Below are 13,783 nucleotides of genomic sequence, written 5' to 3'. Positions count from 1 at the left end.
TATTGACCGTTGAACTGCAGCCCATATGTATACAGGGTATGGTATATTAGTTGGTACCTCCACGCGCAGTTGAAAACGAAGCATTAAACGGAAAAATGTCTAAGACAAAAGTTTGAACTTCGAAGAAAGAACCGCAATAGTGTATCGTACTTTTTATGCGGTTTAGGAGTTTACAATGTCATTTGTAGGTCAGTCTTGTTTTTTTTTTTCACACTGACCCAAAGTACTGGTTCTGGTCAAAAAGGATCGAGTCTTTCTAATTTCAATAACTTTGGATTATTTCTGACCTCTATTATTCAGACAACAGGTTTTTAGAAAGATGACGGTGTAATCCCGACTAACACCCGCGATGATCTCTGGAACATTTCAGCCTAATAAAAAGATCCCAACCTCACAGGAATTCACACTCAAGTGATGAGAATATAAAATTACCACCTGTTTTTTTTTTTTGTTTTCTTTGTTTCAATGGATGCTTTCATGCGAAAACTTTGAAATAGCGAATCGACGTAACAGAACGAAGCGTCATGGCATGGAAGTTGGTTATATACACGCATTATAGGTTTTTGGGGTGTCTGGTTACGAAGCCGATGAAAAATTTGAACAATTCATATCCATGCGGCTCGTTCATAATAGGGGAACGGATTGCAAAAGATATGCCATTGAGCTTAGTTCAAATGTCTCTTAGAAACTACTGTGTGTAATGAACAAAAGTAATGTGGTACAATTTCGTATATAGCATTTTTTTCACAAAAACAAGATATTTATGATGAAAATTTTTGCCATCGATTTCATTCGTTTCTTACAATTATAGTATAACACAGATCCGTTCGAAGAAAAAAAAACCAGCAAGTGCGGAAAACATAAAAATTGTCCTTGAAATGACCTTGAAAACGTTCATCAATTGAAAAATCTAACAGCACTTCATCCCACATCCCACATTACACACGTACACGTACATTTCCCTCCTTAAAATCATGAAACTTTTAATTTAAATAAATAATACTTGGTATTAATTCAGATGCTCCGCTCAGCCTGTACCTGTATAAGATATGATGTATTAATCGAGTGGCCGCCTCTGCATTCCACGAGTTTAGAGTGTCGAAATAATTGACAGCTGATGGCGTAGCTGGAGATACAGTCATCGTAGTGACATTGACTCCATCTTAGAAACGATCATTGACCGGCCGGCGTGATTTATATAGGTGTGTTGAATATCCGGAAGGAATTGAGCGATTATTACCGCATAGGTGGTTACTTCCGCGCGCACCAGTCCAGCCTCATATACAGAGATTTATTATTTTTGGCAACGAACACCTTGACGTTCGCAAAAAGCCATCAAATTATATTCGCCCAGACAACTCTTGTGATATTTTTAAAACTTATATCGTCGAAGTCGTTGGAATCATATATTGCGTTCTAGAAGCCCACTTATTGGTATACATACATTTATTGGTGTATAACCGAAGAATGCACTACGACTGCAAATTATGTAGACGACGCGTATTACTAATAAATTTGCTGCGATGAGAACTCGTTTCATGTGCAAACCTGTCAGGTTTTGATATTCAGATTGAATTCATCGCAACGAGACGTTTGAGTCATTCACATAGTAGGTATATCCAGTTGGCATTGACGCTTGAAAAAATTGATCATCGTGGAGTAAATCTACGTACCTATTACAGTTGTGACTTGCCATTAATAAATCGATATAAGGTCGAAGTCCAAGGAAAGGTTAGACCTTTCTTGGGTTGCAATAATTCATTCTACCTTCGTTACAACTGGGTGAATTTATTTAGCCTGTTGAACGCTCGTTCGATTATACTTCGCTGAACCTACGCGTATAATTTCGGGCGTAACTGTTCGACGATTTTAAATAACTCACACCTCTTGCGTTTGTTATTAAATTGAAAATTCCTGACGTTTCGTTGTTGCACAACGCCACGTCACAGCCCAGTCAATCGTATGCACGTCATGACTGAATTTCGTCGGCGAATTCGGCCCAACTGCCACGGGGTAAATAGAGAATATATTATAACATACTAGTTTTCAAAGTTCGTCTGAAGTTTGTAGAATTTTTTTAGGTGTCCGGCGAATCAGGTTATGATTAGACACGTGATGTTGTTGTACCGCACAATTAAGTATTTCTTCTTTTGTCTTTTTTTTTTTTTTCCTTTCGTCGTAGTCTGGGAAGGTAACAATTAATTACATTACGTCCTTGTACAACGTTCGCGTTAGTTCACCAAATCGCTTTGAGTAGCAATTATCATTACTTCATTCTTCTGATTGCGAGTAGTTCAAGTTCGTCTGAAGTACGCTAATTGTCTACTACAGCATCGCGACAAAAACGACTAACAGTTATCGTTGCAGCATCAAATTGTCGTTTCTGTTTTTGTCTCATGCTCATTCCCACGCTTAAATTTCATATAATATGGAGTGACCAAGGCCGTCACGAGTTTCGTTAATCAGTAATTATAGGTGTAGGAAAAATTGACAATGCTGATTATTTCAATTTTTAAATTGTGAAATAAAACGGTGAGCAAATTTGCAGCAATAACAGATGGCGGTATTTATTAACTAGCTTTAAATTTAACGATGTTTCTTTTCTTCTCTTTTTCTAAATAAATAATGCCGTTATCCGAGGTAATCTTATTGTCAGGGATCGTGAAAAATTGATCCCCATTGACAACGGTTTTAAATAATAAATCCCAGAGGATACACACTGTACATACACATATCATACCTAATTCAACTGTTAAAATACAAATATTTACAAAAATACAAAATTCTCGATAAATTATGAGAATTACATAACTACGATCAGTGCGGCATGCTATCTAGTCGGTACTATTCCTTCCTGGCTTCCAGTCGCGTAGAAATGCCGGGAATTGACGTTTGTAAAAATGTAGGGGTTTCTCGCGGTCGGACACGCGAGCCTGTCCAGGATTTTAGGCGTCCCTTTATTAGTTTTATTTCCAACGGGCTCCAGCAGGTTGTTCCACAAGAGGTTTCCTCCTAGAAATTGGAAATTGAACATGTTTTTGAAGCGAACTAAATGAATTTTGGGCTGGGTTTTACAGACGTATATCGACCTAGCAAAGATTCGTGGGAAATTGGGATCTAATAAACGTATATTGACCATCGATTTGTACGTCATTTGCCACAGAATGACAGTTGCAACTATTCGAATAAGTAAATGTATTATGCACGTCGTAACTTCCGGTAATCTGCGAGTCAAGCTAAATTCAATGGTTACCAGCCGCTTACAGACGTAAAGAAAGACCGACAGCTTTACAATTCATTGCAAGTTAAATTCGTGCAATTGTTAGATAACACAGTGCATACGACTCGAATTTGGGATCAAACATCCAGCACGCCTCATGAATATATTACTACGATTTTGCATTCGTTGTTCTTTTTTGTACCAGACTTGTGAGTTACGTAATTGTTATTTTTTCCTATATCCGATCTATCTCTGCCCCTCACTGCAGGCAACTTAACATACACTGGCATGATTGGTCTGATCAGGAGGCAAAATCTCGCAGAAAATTTATTTAGTCTTTTTTACTTTGGAGAATTTAATTTCTCATCGATTTTCGATAATTGAATCATCTTGTTGATTTTCCTTCGATAAAGGTCATCAAATGCAATCGTATTTCGTGATTTGAAAGTTCAAAATAATTGAGCTGCGTTAATGAAAAATCGATCCACACTGTCGATTTCGTTTTTGCCAGCAGAGCTTTAATTCCTGTACCAGGTGAAATACGTCTGGCACATATGGATTTGAATCGGTTCGAGTCCCACGAATGACGATTAAAAAAAATCAATACACGCATTACTGCGTATACGAGGCTTGCGATATTGGTCAATTCTTCGGAATTGCTCGCGAGTAATTTTTCGGACGAAAAAACCAGCCCTATTGATCCTGGTGATTTTCGTCACGTAATCGTGTCTCATGGCGCGATCATTCGAGATGAGGTCGCCGTGCCGCTTATGGCGTCTCAAAGAATCTTATCGACTCGTATGTAATATAATTGCCACATATTTCTTACCGAGGGCATGACCCTTCTGACTGAAGTGAAAACAGTCGTAAGTGACCAGACTCTGGTCGAGTCGATCCGCTCTCAGGGGGTCAGAATTTGGCGCGTTGAATAGTTCCGTAAACGGTTGAAATACCACCGCAAAATCTTGCGTCGTATCGTACCTGCGAATAAGTTTATGCAAAGTTAGTCGAGACTCCGACATAGAGAGAATTGTGTTTCAATTCTTGTATCATTTATCAAATCAAAGCCAATAAAACGTACACACATGCATTCAAAGATAAAATCTAGCGATTGTCATACGATTCGTTTTCTCTGAATGATTCATACCTTCCAGATAACACCAGAGATTCGGCCGCCTGTTGGTACTGCCGAGACATGGACGATCCGTACATTTCCGGATGATTTCCTTCGTGCATGCAGGCGCAGTATAACGGGTGTAATATTTTGCACATTGTGCTCGGGGGAACTCTGATGGACACGGTAACGTCTGAAAAAGAGATGGAATAAAAATAAATTTCGTTATATTCGAGGATGTTTGGAAGCCGACGGAGGAGCTCGGTTATAAAACCCGACCGCGTAAGTTTAGGTGATAAATAGCGCAAATGGCAAAGAGGTCGATCTTCGCGAAACCCTGGCGATTCGGTTGCTTTGATAATTTCGAAACCTGCGCCAACACGAATAATTAATTCCGAAGTTTTTTTTTTTCCTAGTTTCATTTTTCATTATTTTTTCTTTTTTGCTTTTTGCTGAAATATCTCGGTTCTCTCCAAAGGTTGTGTTTTTCATAAATTACTATTACTAACGGCGAAACGCGTTTTGTTACTAAGAGGAAAGTTAGCTTTCGACTCCGTCGACAAGCGACTACCTGCCTTCTCTCTCGTTTCCGCTACCGTAATTCATCAAGGATCCCGGCAGGCATATAGTATAATACACACGTGCATATGTATAATCGATGAATATAATAATCGAAATAGTTCATGTATCAGAACCGCACAACTAACACGAAACGTGGTTGCACAGCCAACGCTGTATTTCGCGCGAGAGAAAATGGTGATAAAATTCTGTCAATACGAGTGTTTCGAAACGTGGCGCATGTTTATCTTACCTAAAACCGGAACCACGTTGACCAAAGTTCTCGGCATGGTGGCCCTCAGGTAGTCCAACGTTCTTCGCAAGTGGAGAGCGTGCCGCGACGGCGAAAAATCCTGCGGACTGTAACATTGGGCGGAGCAAATGTCGTTCGCTCCGAAGAAAATCGTGATGAGCTGCAAAAGTTTTTAATCATATATTCTCAAGCTTGCGATGGATTTTCGAAGAAAACGTCGACCGAATTCGAGTGCAGGTGAATCACCGATAACAACGTTTGTTGGGAAAATATTTGAAACTTGACTGTACACATTGAATTTGCATTAACGATAAGGTCAGTTGCTTGGAATATTCCTTACCTTCCAATCTCTCCTCATGTCGATAGCGGGGTCGTTCTTTATTCTCCGAACAAGAATGCGCGCCTGGTGTAAAGCGTCTTCGGTCGCAGCGACAGGAAACGCGATGTTGAGCTTAGCATGCTTTGAAATGAATTCCCCATTTCCTGTGGAGTAGCCCGTCAGATCAGGATTAAATTCCTGAAAAATAACGACAACGACTTATTGTAACATGGGAAGTAAAAAATAATACACATGTGCCACGTGTTCATATTCGTCATGTACATATATTTCGGAAGTCACACTGCACTATTAGTACACGTGGTAAAATATATGGAGCACAAAAACAACTTTCATTCGACATCGCTATAGTGGGTCAGTCGAAGCCGAAGGATATTGTAAAGTGAAATTTGAAAATTCTACCATAATCAATCGTGAACACACATTTTTTATCGCGCACGAATTGTCGTAGGAATTGCTGGTTAGTTTTCGTACTTTCCCAGTTCCTGTATCCGTATTATACATATTTTCCGTATTTGAAGTATCGTGTAAAAATGTAAAATTATCATATCCTCGTGATCATTATTGAACAAATTTGCCTTTTTCTTGTACCACTAATACAAACTGATAACCGGTTGTGAATTAACAAGTTTTGTCTGGACCACCCATCCGCTTCTCGAACATCCGCAAATGTAATATTTGCAGTGCGTTACCCAACACAAATCCGGGACTCCCCCGGATCTGTGAATGAAAATGACACACAGAGTTGGTTTGAAAAAGTTTCTAAAGTTCCTCGAAATTCGGTAAGAATTGCAATTCTTTTCTTCTCTCTCTCTCTTTCGTGGTAGACAAGTTCGTGCACCAGTTCGGTAACTAATTTCAGCGAATCGACCACCTGTGGAGGATCAAACTCACTTTACCTTCATTATGTTTGGCAACGTTAAAAACTGCCGCCAATCACCCTGGCCCCCGGCACACCAGCTGACCCCTCGCGCCTCTATGAAGGTGCCCAGTGCAAATTCTTCCATGGCACCGTTTGCGGCGACCAAAGAATCGCCGAGGGCGCCGACGACGTCGATATCTCCGGGTCGCAATCGATGTACACTGTCCGGCCGAGATTTCGATCTGAATGGTAAATCAGAAATACATTTTGCACCCGAAGTTCTGGGAGTGATTTAATTATCAGATGCAACGGTCCTACCATAGGTACGTACATCGATAGAGATTCTAAATAACATATTATCATAGATATATTGAACATATTATCGTATGATTAATAGAACCCGCGGCGAAAATTGACGAGATGTCTACCATCGACGAAGTTGATTTTTGACACCTGACCTTCCCCATTCAATAAAATAAACCGCATTTGGAAGTTAAACGTTTTTTGAAAACTTATGTTCGTAGGCCGTGGACAGCGTCGATCTACGTGTGAGGTAGGTCGCATCTTCCAAATTCAAACCGGAGATTTTGACTCGTGTACGTAATGACATAATCGACTCGTGTCGATCGGACGTTAACAAATGAACGACTTTCTAAAGGTACTCACAAATTATGTCGCCTTTTTTTCATTTGAATTATTTGATGAAAATTAAAAAAAAAAAAAAAAGATTACCGAACATAAAATTAGGACACCCACGTGCTCGGCGTAGATTACACGTTGCGGTCTAATAAAATTCGTGTATTTGAGAGACGCTTTTATAATTTTTATTATTTCTAATACAGTACCTGCCTCCTCTGACGTCACATGGGAATGGGACGTGTTTGTCGATCTTCGGTTGTCTCCTCACACCGTCTTTCGTTTCTGGGTAAACTATACTAATGTTACTGTCCTGAAACGAAATATACATAGTTATGTAATTTTGATAAAAGTACACTCTCGGACTGCACGCATAATCTTATAATAAAATATCCCTAATCCGGGCGATACCAACTATGTATGGAGAAACATCATTTATTTTCAAACTCGTATATGATACATAATCATGTATAGGTATATCCAATATCTAGTGCAACAGCAAGGCGATTTTAATTCCTGTCTGGTTGACTTTCTATTGATTTTTGTCTACACCAAAGATCAATTCCTCGCAAGTTTATCCATACGCACACACGCACACACACGTATGTACGTATTATATAGGCACGAATACACACATGAATATTTATTTACGTGTGTGCAGCCCACCTGTCCTCCTAACGGAACTGAACGATCGAATATAATTTCGCTCGTGTTACGTTGACGGAAATAAGGAAGATGTGCTTCGCATTTATAACTCAAGAGAAAGGCGCACGGGGTGACAACTTTACCTCGTCGCGATCGAGCCGCGTAAACGGCGTGCAGGTTGTCGATACCAAGGAGGAGTTCGGATCGACCGAATAAAGCCGCAGGTGAATCTCTTGGTCCGATCGATCAAACCGGAGCCGAAACGAAACGTAGTCAGCGAGTGAAATATTGACGAATAAAGCAATATTGAACAGTTGCATGGTAAAAATTTGCACGCCCGGCGTGACTCTTGGGTATAAAAGTTCCCCTCCGACCCCTCCGCAGATAAGGGGAGGGAGGGAGGGATGCATGCAAATTGAAGAAAGCAAAAGTTGAGACGTGCTCGGAATCGTACCCCGCGGTTTAGAAGCGCATACATATGTATGTATAGGCTAGTCGGTTGTACCGCGTGCTTGTGAATAGCACGTGTGCTTGACACATGAATAATCATGCGAAACCAACGAGCTGTAATATAATTCTCTGTGACAATAACGGCATGTAAATGATAATTTCACCGGACATAGTCCCCCATGGCTCGGTGTACCTATAGGTACGACGTACATGGAAGACGTATGTGCGAAGCCTGATCGTGCGGGTTGTAGAATTTTATTGAAATTGTTTTCAATTTCGCTGTATATATAGGTACGGTACCCGTATCGCACGGACGAAGGTTGTTGTAGCGGGACGAATTATTTAGTTTTGATAAATGTGCGTTTCGGCTGCATCATCGTCGGAATATCGGAGTGACTGAAATATCGTCGAACTCCACATGCAAATCGAAAATTTTTTAAAGATACATCTTTCTCCTTGATTCCTTTTACGATTATTCGCATAAATGAATTAACTATGTATTCATGTACCTTTGCGTACTCATAAATATTTCATTGCATTTCGACAAGGAGCGTAAGTGATCCGCCTCTTTTGACGACGCGTGCGCGCATGCTAATTTGGATCTGAAACTTTCCTAATTGACAAGTGGCGCGAACGTACGCCAAAATTAGATCCGTTACAAAAATCTTCGCCACGTACGTACGCGTGTACTATTGAATTATTAACGATTATTATAATATTACACACCTACCGTACGAATCGTTCAATTGAAATACATCAGAAAATGATGATTAAGTGACACAAATATATATGTATATTGTAATACGATCCAACCGAAACTTCCTATAATCTCCATACGGCATACTTTATGGTTTGAAAATAATTCGCGTTGAGATACATGCACTTCCCGAGTAAGGTTCGACAGCCCTTCGTTCGGTTACGTAATTGCGAAAAGTTGAGAAAGGATTGAAAAATAATATTCGCGCTTAATTGGGCGTAAAAATTACATTACAACTCGTTTCTTTTTAATTTCGTCGTTAACTATTAAGATTTCCATGTCAGGTTGCGGTGTGTGTTACGGCACGTATTGTGTTACAAATATAGTTCGTGAAGATCTCACGTGCGCGGCTTGTTACTCGTTAGTTTAATTTATACTAATGATATTACGTTTCGTAATAAAATATTCTGGACGTCACCGCGCCATTTTTCACGTGAATTGTTATTCGTATCTATATAAGTAACTAAGCGTGTACCATATTATCAAATCGTCTACTCACCCTTACTGTCTGGAATAAATTTAGCACCATATCTCGGAACGTTGCCGCGTTTATCGTCGGCAAAATCAATAGCACTGCCACCATTAGATCAACGCCTTGGAATCTCATTTTTTTTTTCTAATTTTATCTCTCTTATATCTCTACTATTATGAAGAATGATTTTTTGGTGTAAAGTTTTTAGTTTTTATTCCACCACTCGAATAAAATCATTTATAGTTTGTCTGCTGTATTATATTTACACTGAATAAATTATTAAATCCAAAAAATTGAAAAAAAAAAAAAACGAATATCCCCGCGAGACCTTGATCGTTTCACACTTTACATTTTAATCACTGACGATAGTTTCATTGGTATTTAATTATTATTTAATGTTCTTTCGTAAGTTGTTTTTTTTTTTTTTTCTCTTCTTCGTCGGACACACCGTGCCAATTTCCGATAAAATTAGATCAGTTTCACCGTCATTTGTAATCCGACATTTTGATAGCCTCCGTTAGTTTTGCGGACATCGTGACATTCGGACTGTAATAAATATATGCACGTATGATATAATGTAGATGTGTATGAATACCCAAAATTGGTATATGCACCGTATTATATTATTATATTATAGAAACGTACGTTCAACGTGAACTCGAGTTTAGTGTCGTTAAAATTTCTTTATCTCAAACCAGTCCCGGGTTACGGCCATTTGGCCAAAAATTAATTTCAACTAGAAAGTAACTACGTATGATTCGTTTTGAATAGTTCTTGAGAAGAGGCAGGAAACTTCATGGTGCAATTACTTATCTCTCTCATACATTTCTACGCGTATAAGTATAGATACTCACAGTCCGCATTACCGTAGTAAAACTGGAGATACGACACACGCGTTATACCGAGAACGCCTCGAACGTTTTCAGTTAATTATTTGGTTTTAACAGAGAGCGCGAAACTTATCGGAGTTAAGGTGCCTATAGAGCGACGATTGCCCCCGGATTTACTTCGTGTTCCGAGATTCGAAGATGCTCGATTCCCGCATCGCAATTTTTGTACAGAGATATTCAAGACTGGTGAAAATTTTTCGCGCATCGGAGATCGCGGAGATGACCGATCGTTTTTTTTTTTACGTTTTTCTCTTTCAGGTTTAAAGTAATTTTAAAAGTTCAAAATGAACAAAAGTAATTCAAGTACATCACGAGAAATTCACCGAGCGCATAAGTATTTCTAACTGTTACGAATCACTGTAAACTTGTATGAAGTATTTTATATAATAATCAAGTATTCGAATCTTTCAACTTGCGATTCGCGCTAATGACGCCAAGGTCGTAAAATTGTTATGCAATTTTGGAAAGACATCGGCTTCGAATGTATGCACATATATATGTATGTGTATATTATATATATATGTATATGTTACGTATAATCCGACACTAAAAAAATTTACATTTTCAGCAGAGCTTCCAAGCCGTCTGGCGTCATGTACATAGAAATTCACAGATCTGCTATGTGGAGCTTTCTAAATACACTCTAATAAAGTAGATTTGGAATTTTCGCCAAAATCTATACCGCTGTTAAATAAATTCATATGAATACATATTTTCATATATCCTTCGGGTTATTGCTCGCTACTTTTACCGCACGGCCATAATATAAAAGTGGTACGCATTGCAAAATTGACCCCGATATAATCGCAACTATCCTTTATAAATTTCTGGCCTGTCTCCAGCCGATTCTTCCGAAATGTCAAAAGCTGATCGAGCACCGGCGAAGAGCTGAAAATTCCATTCTTTTCGCTCGCTGTCAGATACAACTCGTACCAAGCGATGTATTACGCTAGATACCTACTTCCAACTTCGATTGCGGAAACACTACGATCTACTGATTAGTAATTGTAATTGTAATTGAAAAATTGTGCAACCCTATTTTTCTTTTGATTCAAGTTTTGGCAGGATGTCTCCTTGCATCGAATTATACATGGAGGGTATACACATCCGAATCGCGTACGCATGAAACGATGGGCTTCCGCTCTATTTCACTATATCATAACTAAGCAGTCAATTTATACTCTGCATGGAGCATAGGTAGCGTAAAGTATATAAGGTGTACGATCCCAACGATGATAATTATACTGCACGTGGCCCGCGTGTGGTTGAATAATTTCTTCTCCTCACTCTCTCTTCTCTTTATTTCTCTCTTTTTCTCTCACTGTCGATGCGGAGATAACTAAGATCGACGAGTGAAGATGCGAAGTGTAGCTTCCTTAATTGCAAACCTACGAACCACCTTCATATGTGTATATATGTACAGATATATGTAAATAGGTATTGTGCATACATTCATCTGGACACTTCATCTGTACCCAAGCTTCCTGAATAATACTTTCGCCGGGGTCTAAGTTCGGGCCCTACGGCCGATTGCGAGTTATCACCCAATACCGGGTGATTCGTAATATAAATGCAATGGTTATATCAGCTGTCCTCAACATCGACCCGGCCAACGATCGGATGACAGTTTCGGAGCAGCGAAACGTGCTCAACTGTTTTCCAGGCTATCACTGACAATGAGCGTACAACTTCACTGTTTTTTGTTTCATTCTGTCGACCTGCTGACACGAAAGTCGTTTAAAATATGATCAGTTAAGAAGAGAAAAAGAAAAAAAAAATAAATAAATCGGATCTGGAAGACATTCCGGACGAACATCAGGTTTACGAGTACGATAGTTATATATACGACGAAAGCGGTAATTTTCTGTAATTTGAAATTAATATACCTTTACCAATAAGAAGTATCGTGTTTTCGAAATAATTTATCGATATAATTGGAAAATTTTAATGAAAATTTTTGCGACGTACAGCACAAAATTAAAAACTCACGAAACTGATTATTTTTAATATTATCACCTTGTGAGAACATATTTAAACGTCCTTTAGCACTCTCGGGTATTAGGAGTCGTCATTTTGATTTGCAAGAAGAAAAATGTTTTTTTTTCAAATTAAGAAAAAAATAATTTTACAAACCACACACTTTATCACTTGAAAATAATAAAGAAAAAATGTAACCAATTTTGTACAAAACCCGGGGAGTCGATACGGTGTCTCGTGCTCACCGGAGAATATTTCAAACATGAATGGGACAACCAAAGTGGAAGAGGTAACGTGCTTGCGTTACATGTAACCCCCACTCGTATCACGTACGAATACAATCATACGAACTACCGGTTATACACACGTACGTTCGATTACATTAAAAATATTTCCGCGTGGTCAGACTACGCGGCGTACGTACGTACGGTATACCCAGTGGAAGACGGGAACGAGGTGCACCTACGAATGCTCCGGCTCCTGGCATCGGCTTTCTTGACGTACCAAATGAAATGCACATTTGTCTCCCCTTCCATCGATTACACCGCTCTCATGATCGCGATCGTACAGATGTGTAATCGAACGTATCGGTGAAGCATCGGCTCAATTAGACACCGTATCACATTCGTTACGAACATCTGCGGATTCTAGACATTTTTTAGGCGAGAGAGCGATCGGCTACAGTTGAGAAACTAATCGAGAGTGCCCTGTCCCATGGACCTTAAGGTATAAGACGGGTACTATACCCTGCACCTGTAAGGTTGGACTTTCCCGTTTCAACAAGACGTATGTGTTACAGGTGTACACATAGGTATTTAGTGTGTATATATATATATAATACAACGCCATATATTATACCCAAAAGAAGGTTAGAGTATGATAGAGATTGCCTCTCGTGTACGACGATGAAGAATCCAGTTGGGTGAAAGAGAGGTGAAAACCAGTTTCATTGAAATTTGGACATAACGCGTGCTTATGTCTTTGCTCGGGTAAACAACACCATCGAACGCATCCGAGGCTTTTCGATTTTACCGATGTTACTTCTGCGTACCGCGCGCATGACGGTCGCACGAATTTTACAATGCGACAATTTTACAATCGAGCGGATGGCTTTGCCACCGATCCGGCTCGATCTTTTCTTTTCGTGATTCTTCTCCATCTTTGAATTCGTCCTCATCCCTACTCCCTCCTTTCACTCGACCCTTCGGTCGATCGTTAACGATCGGTGTGCATGCGCGAATTTCGAAAATATAACCGGTTTACAGTTCCTATAAGTGTACACACGATCATTCTAGATATAGGTATGTATATCTGTATATAATACTAGTTTTAATTAATGCCTAGTCTAATAGATGCCAAGTTCTCGGTATTTTTAAACACCCGCTTTAATGCCTAACACATTCCGGAAGAGATGCTTAGAGAAAATCTTTTACGTAAACCAGCCGGGAAAACTTCTTCTCCTTCGTTGTATACGGACCTCCGCGCTGTGGTCCTCGCAAGTTCGATTCTATTTTTCTGAAATAAGAATACCGAGAACACAATATTACAGTGTCCTTGGACTTGGCTTGCGATTACAGCAGGTCGACGCGCATCTGGTTACTTTTTATCGAAG

The 13,783-nt window shown here is 39.4% G+C and overlaps 1 protein-coding gene across 4 annotated transcripts; it reads right to left on the bottom strand.

Annotated features, from left to right (window-relative positions):
- Positions 1–1,768: 1,768 nt before the first annotated feature.
- Positions 1,769–12,442, bottom strand: LOC105692018 (phospholipase B1, membrane-associated-like). 4 transcript variants are annotated; one of them, XM_048649326.1, is made up of 9 exons: positions 10,159–12,442; positions 9,332–9,850; positions 7,190–7,293; positions 6,382–6,586; positions 5,486–5,662; positions 5,146–5,305; positions 4,368–4,527; positions 4,050–4,201; positions 1,769–3,012 (listed from the first exon to the last, which is right to left on the bottom strand). In XM_048649326.1, exons 2-9 carry the CDS (start codon positions 9,437–9,439, stop codon positions 2,831–2,833), a joined length of 1,248 nt encoding a protein of 415 aa, XP_048505283.1. In that variant the 5' UTR covers positions 9,440–9,850; positions 10,159–12,442; the 3' UTR covers positions 1,769–2,830. The 4 variants fall into 4 exon arrangements, with proteins under 4 accessions (XP_048505283.1, XP_012266310.2, XP_048505284.1 ...); XM_012410887.3 differs by having other exon boundaries at positions 12,081–12,442; XM_048649327.1 differs by having other exon boundaries at positions 12,163–12,442.
- Between the last annotated feature and the right edge of the window lie 1,341 nt (positions 12,443–13,783).

This window comes from Athalia rosae, chromosome 2 (genome assembly GCF_917208135.1).
Source record: "Athalia rosae chromosome 2, iyAthRosa1.1, whole genome shotgun sequence".
NCBI lineage: Eukaryota > Metazoa > Arthropoda > Insecta > Hymenoptera > Athaliidae > Athalia > Athalia rosae.
This window is presented reverse-complemented; position numbering and strand designations above follow the sequence as displayed.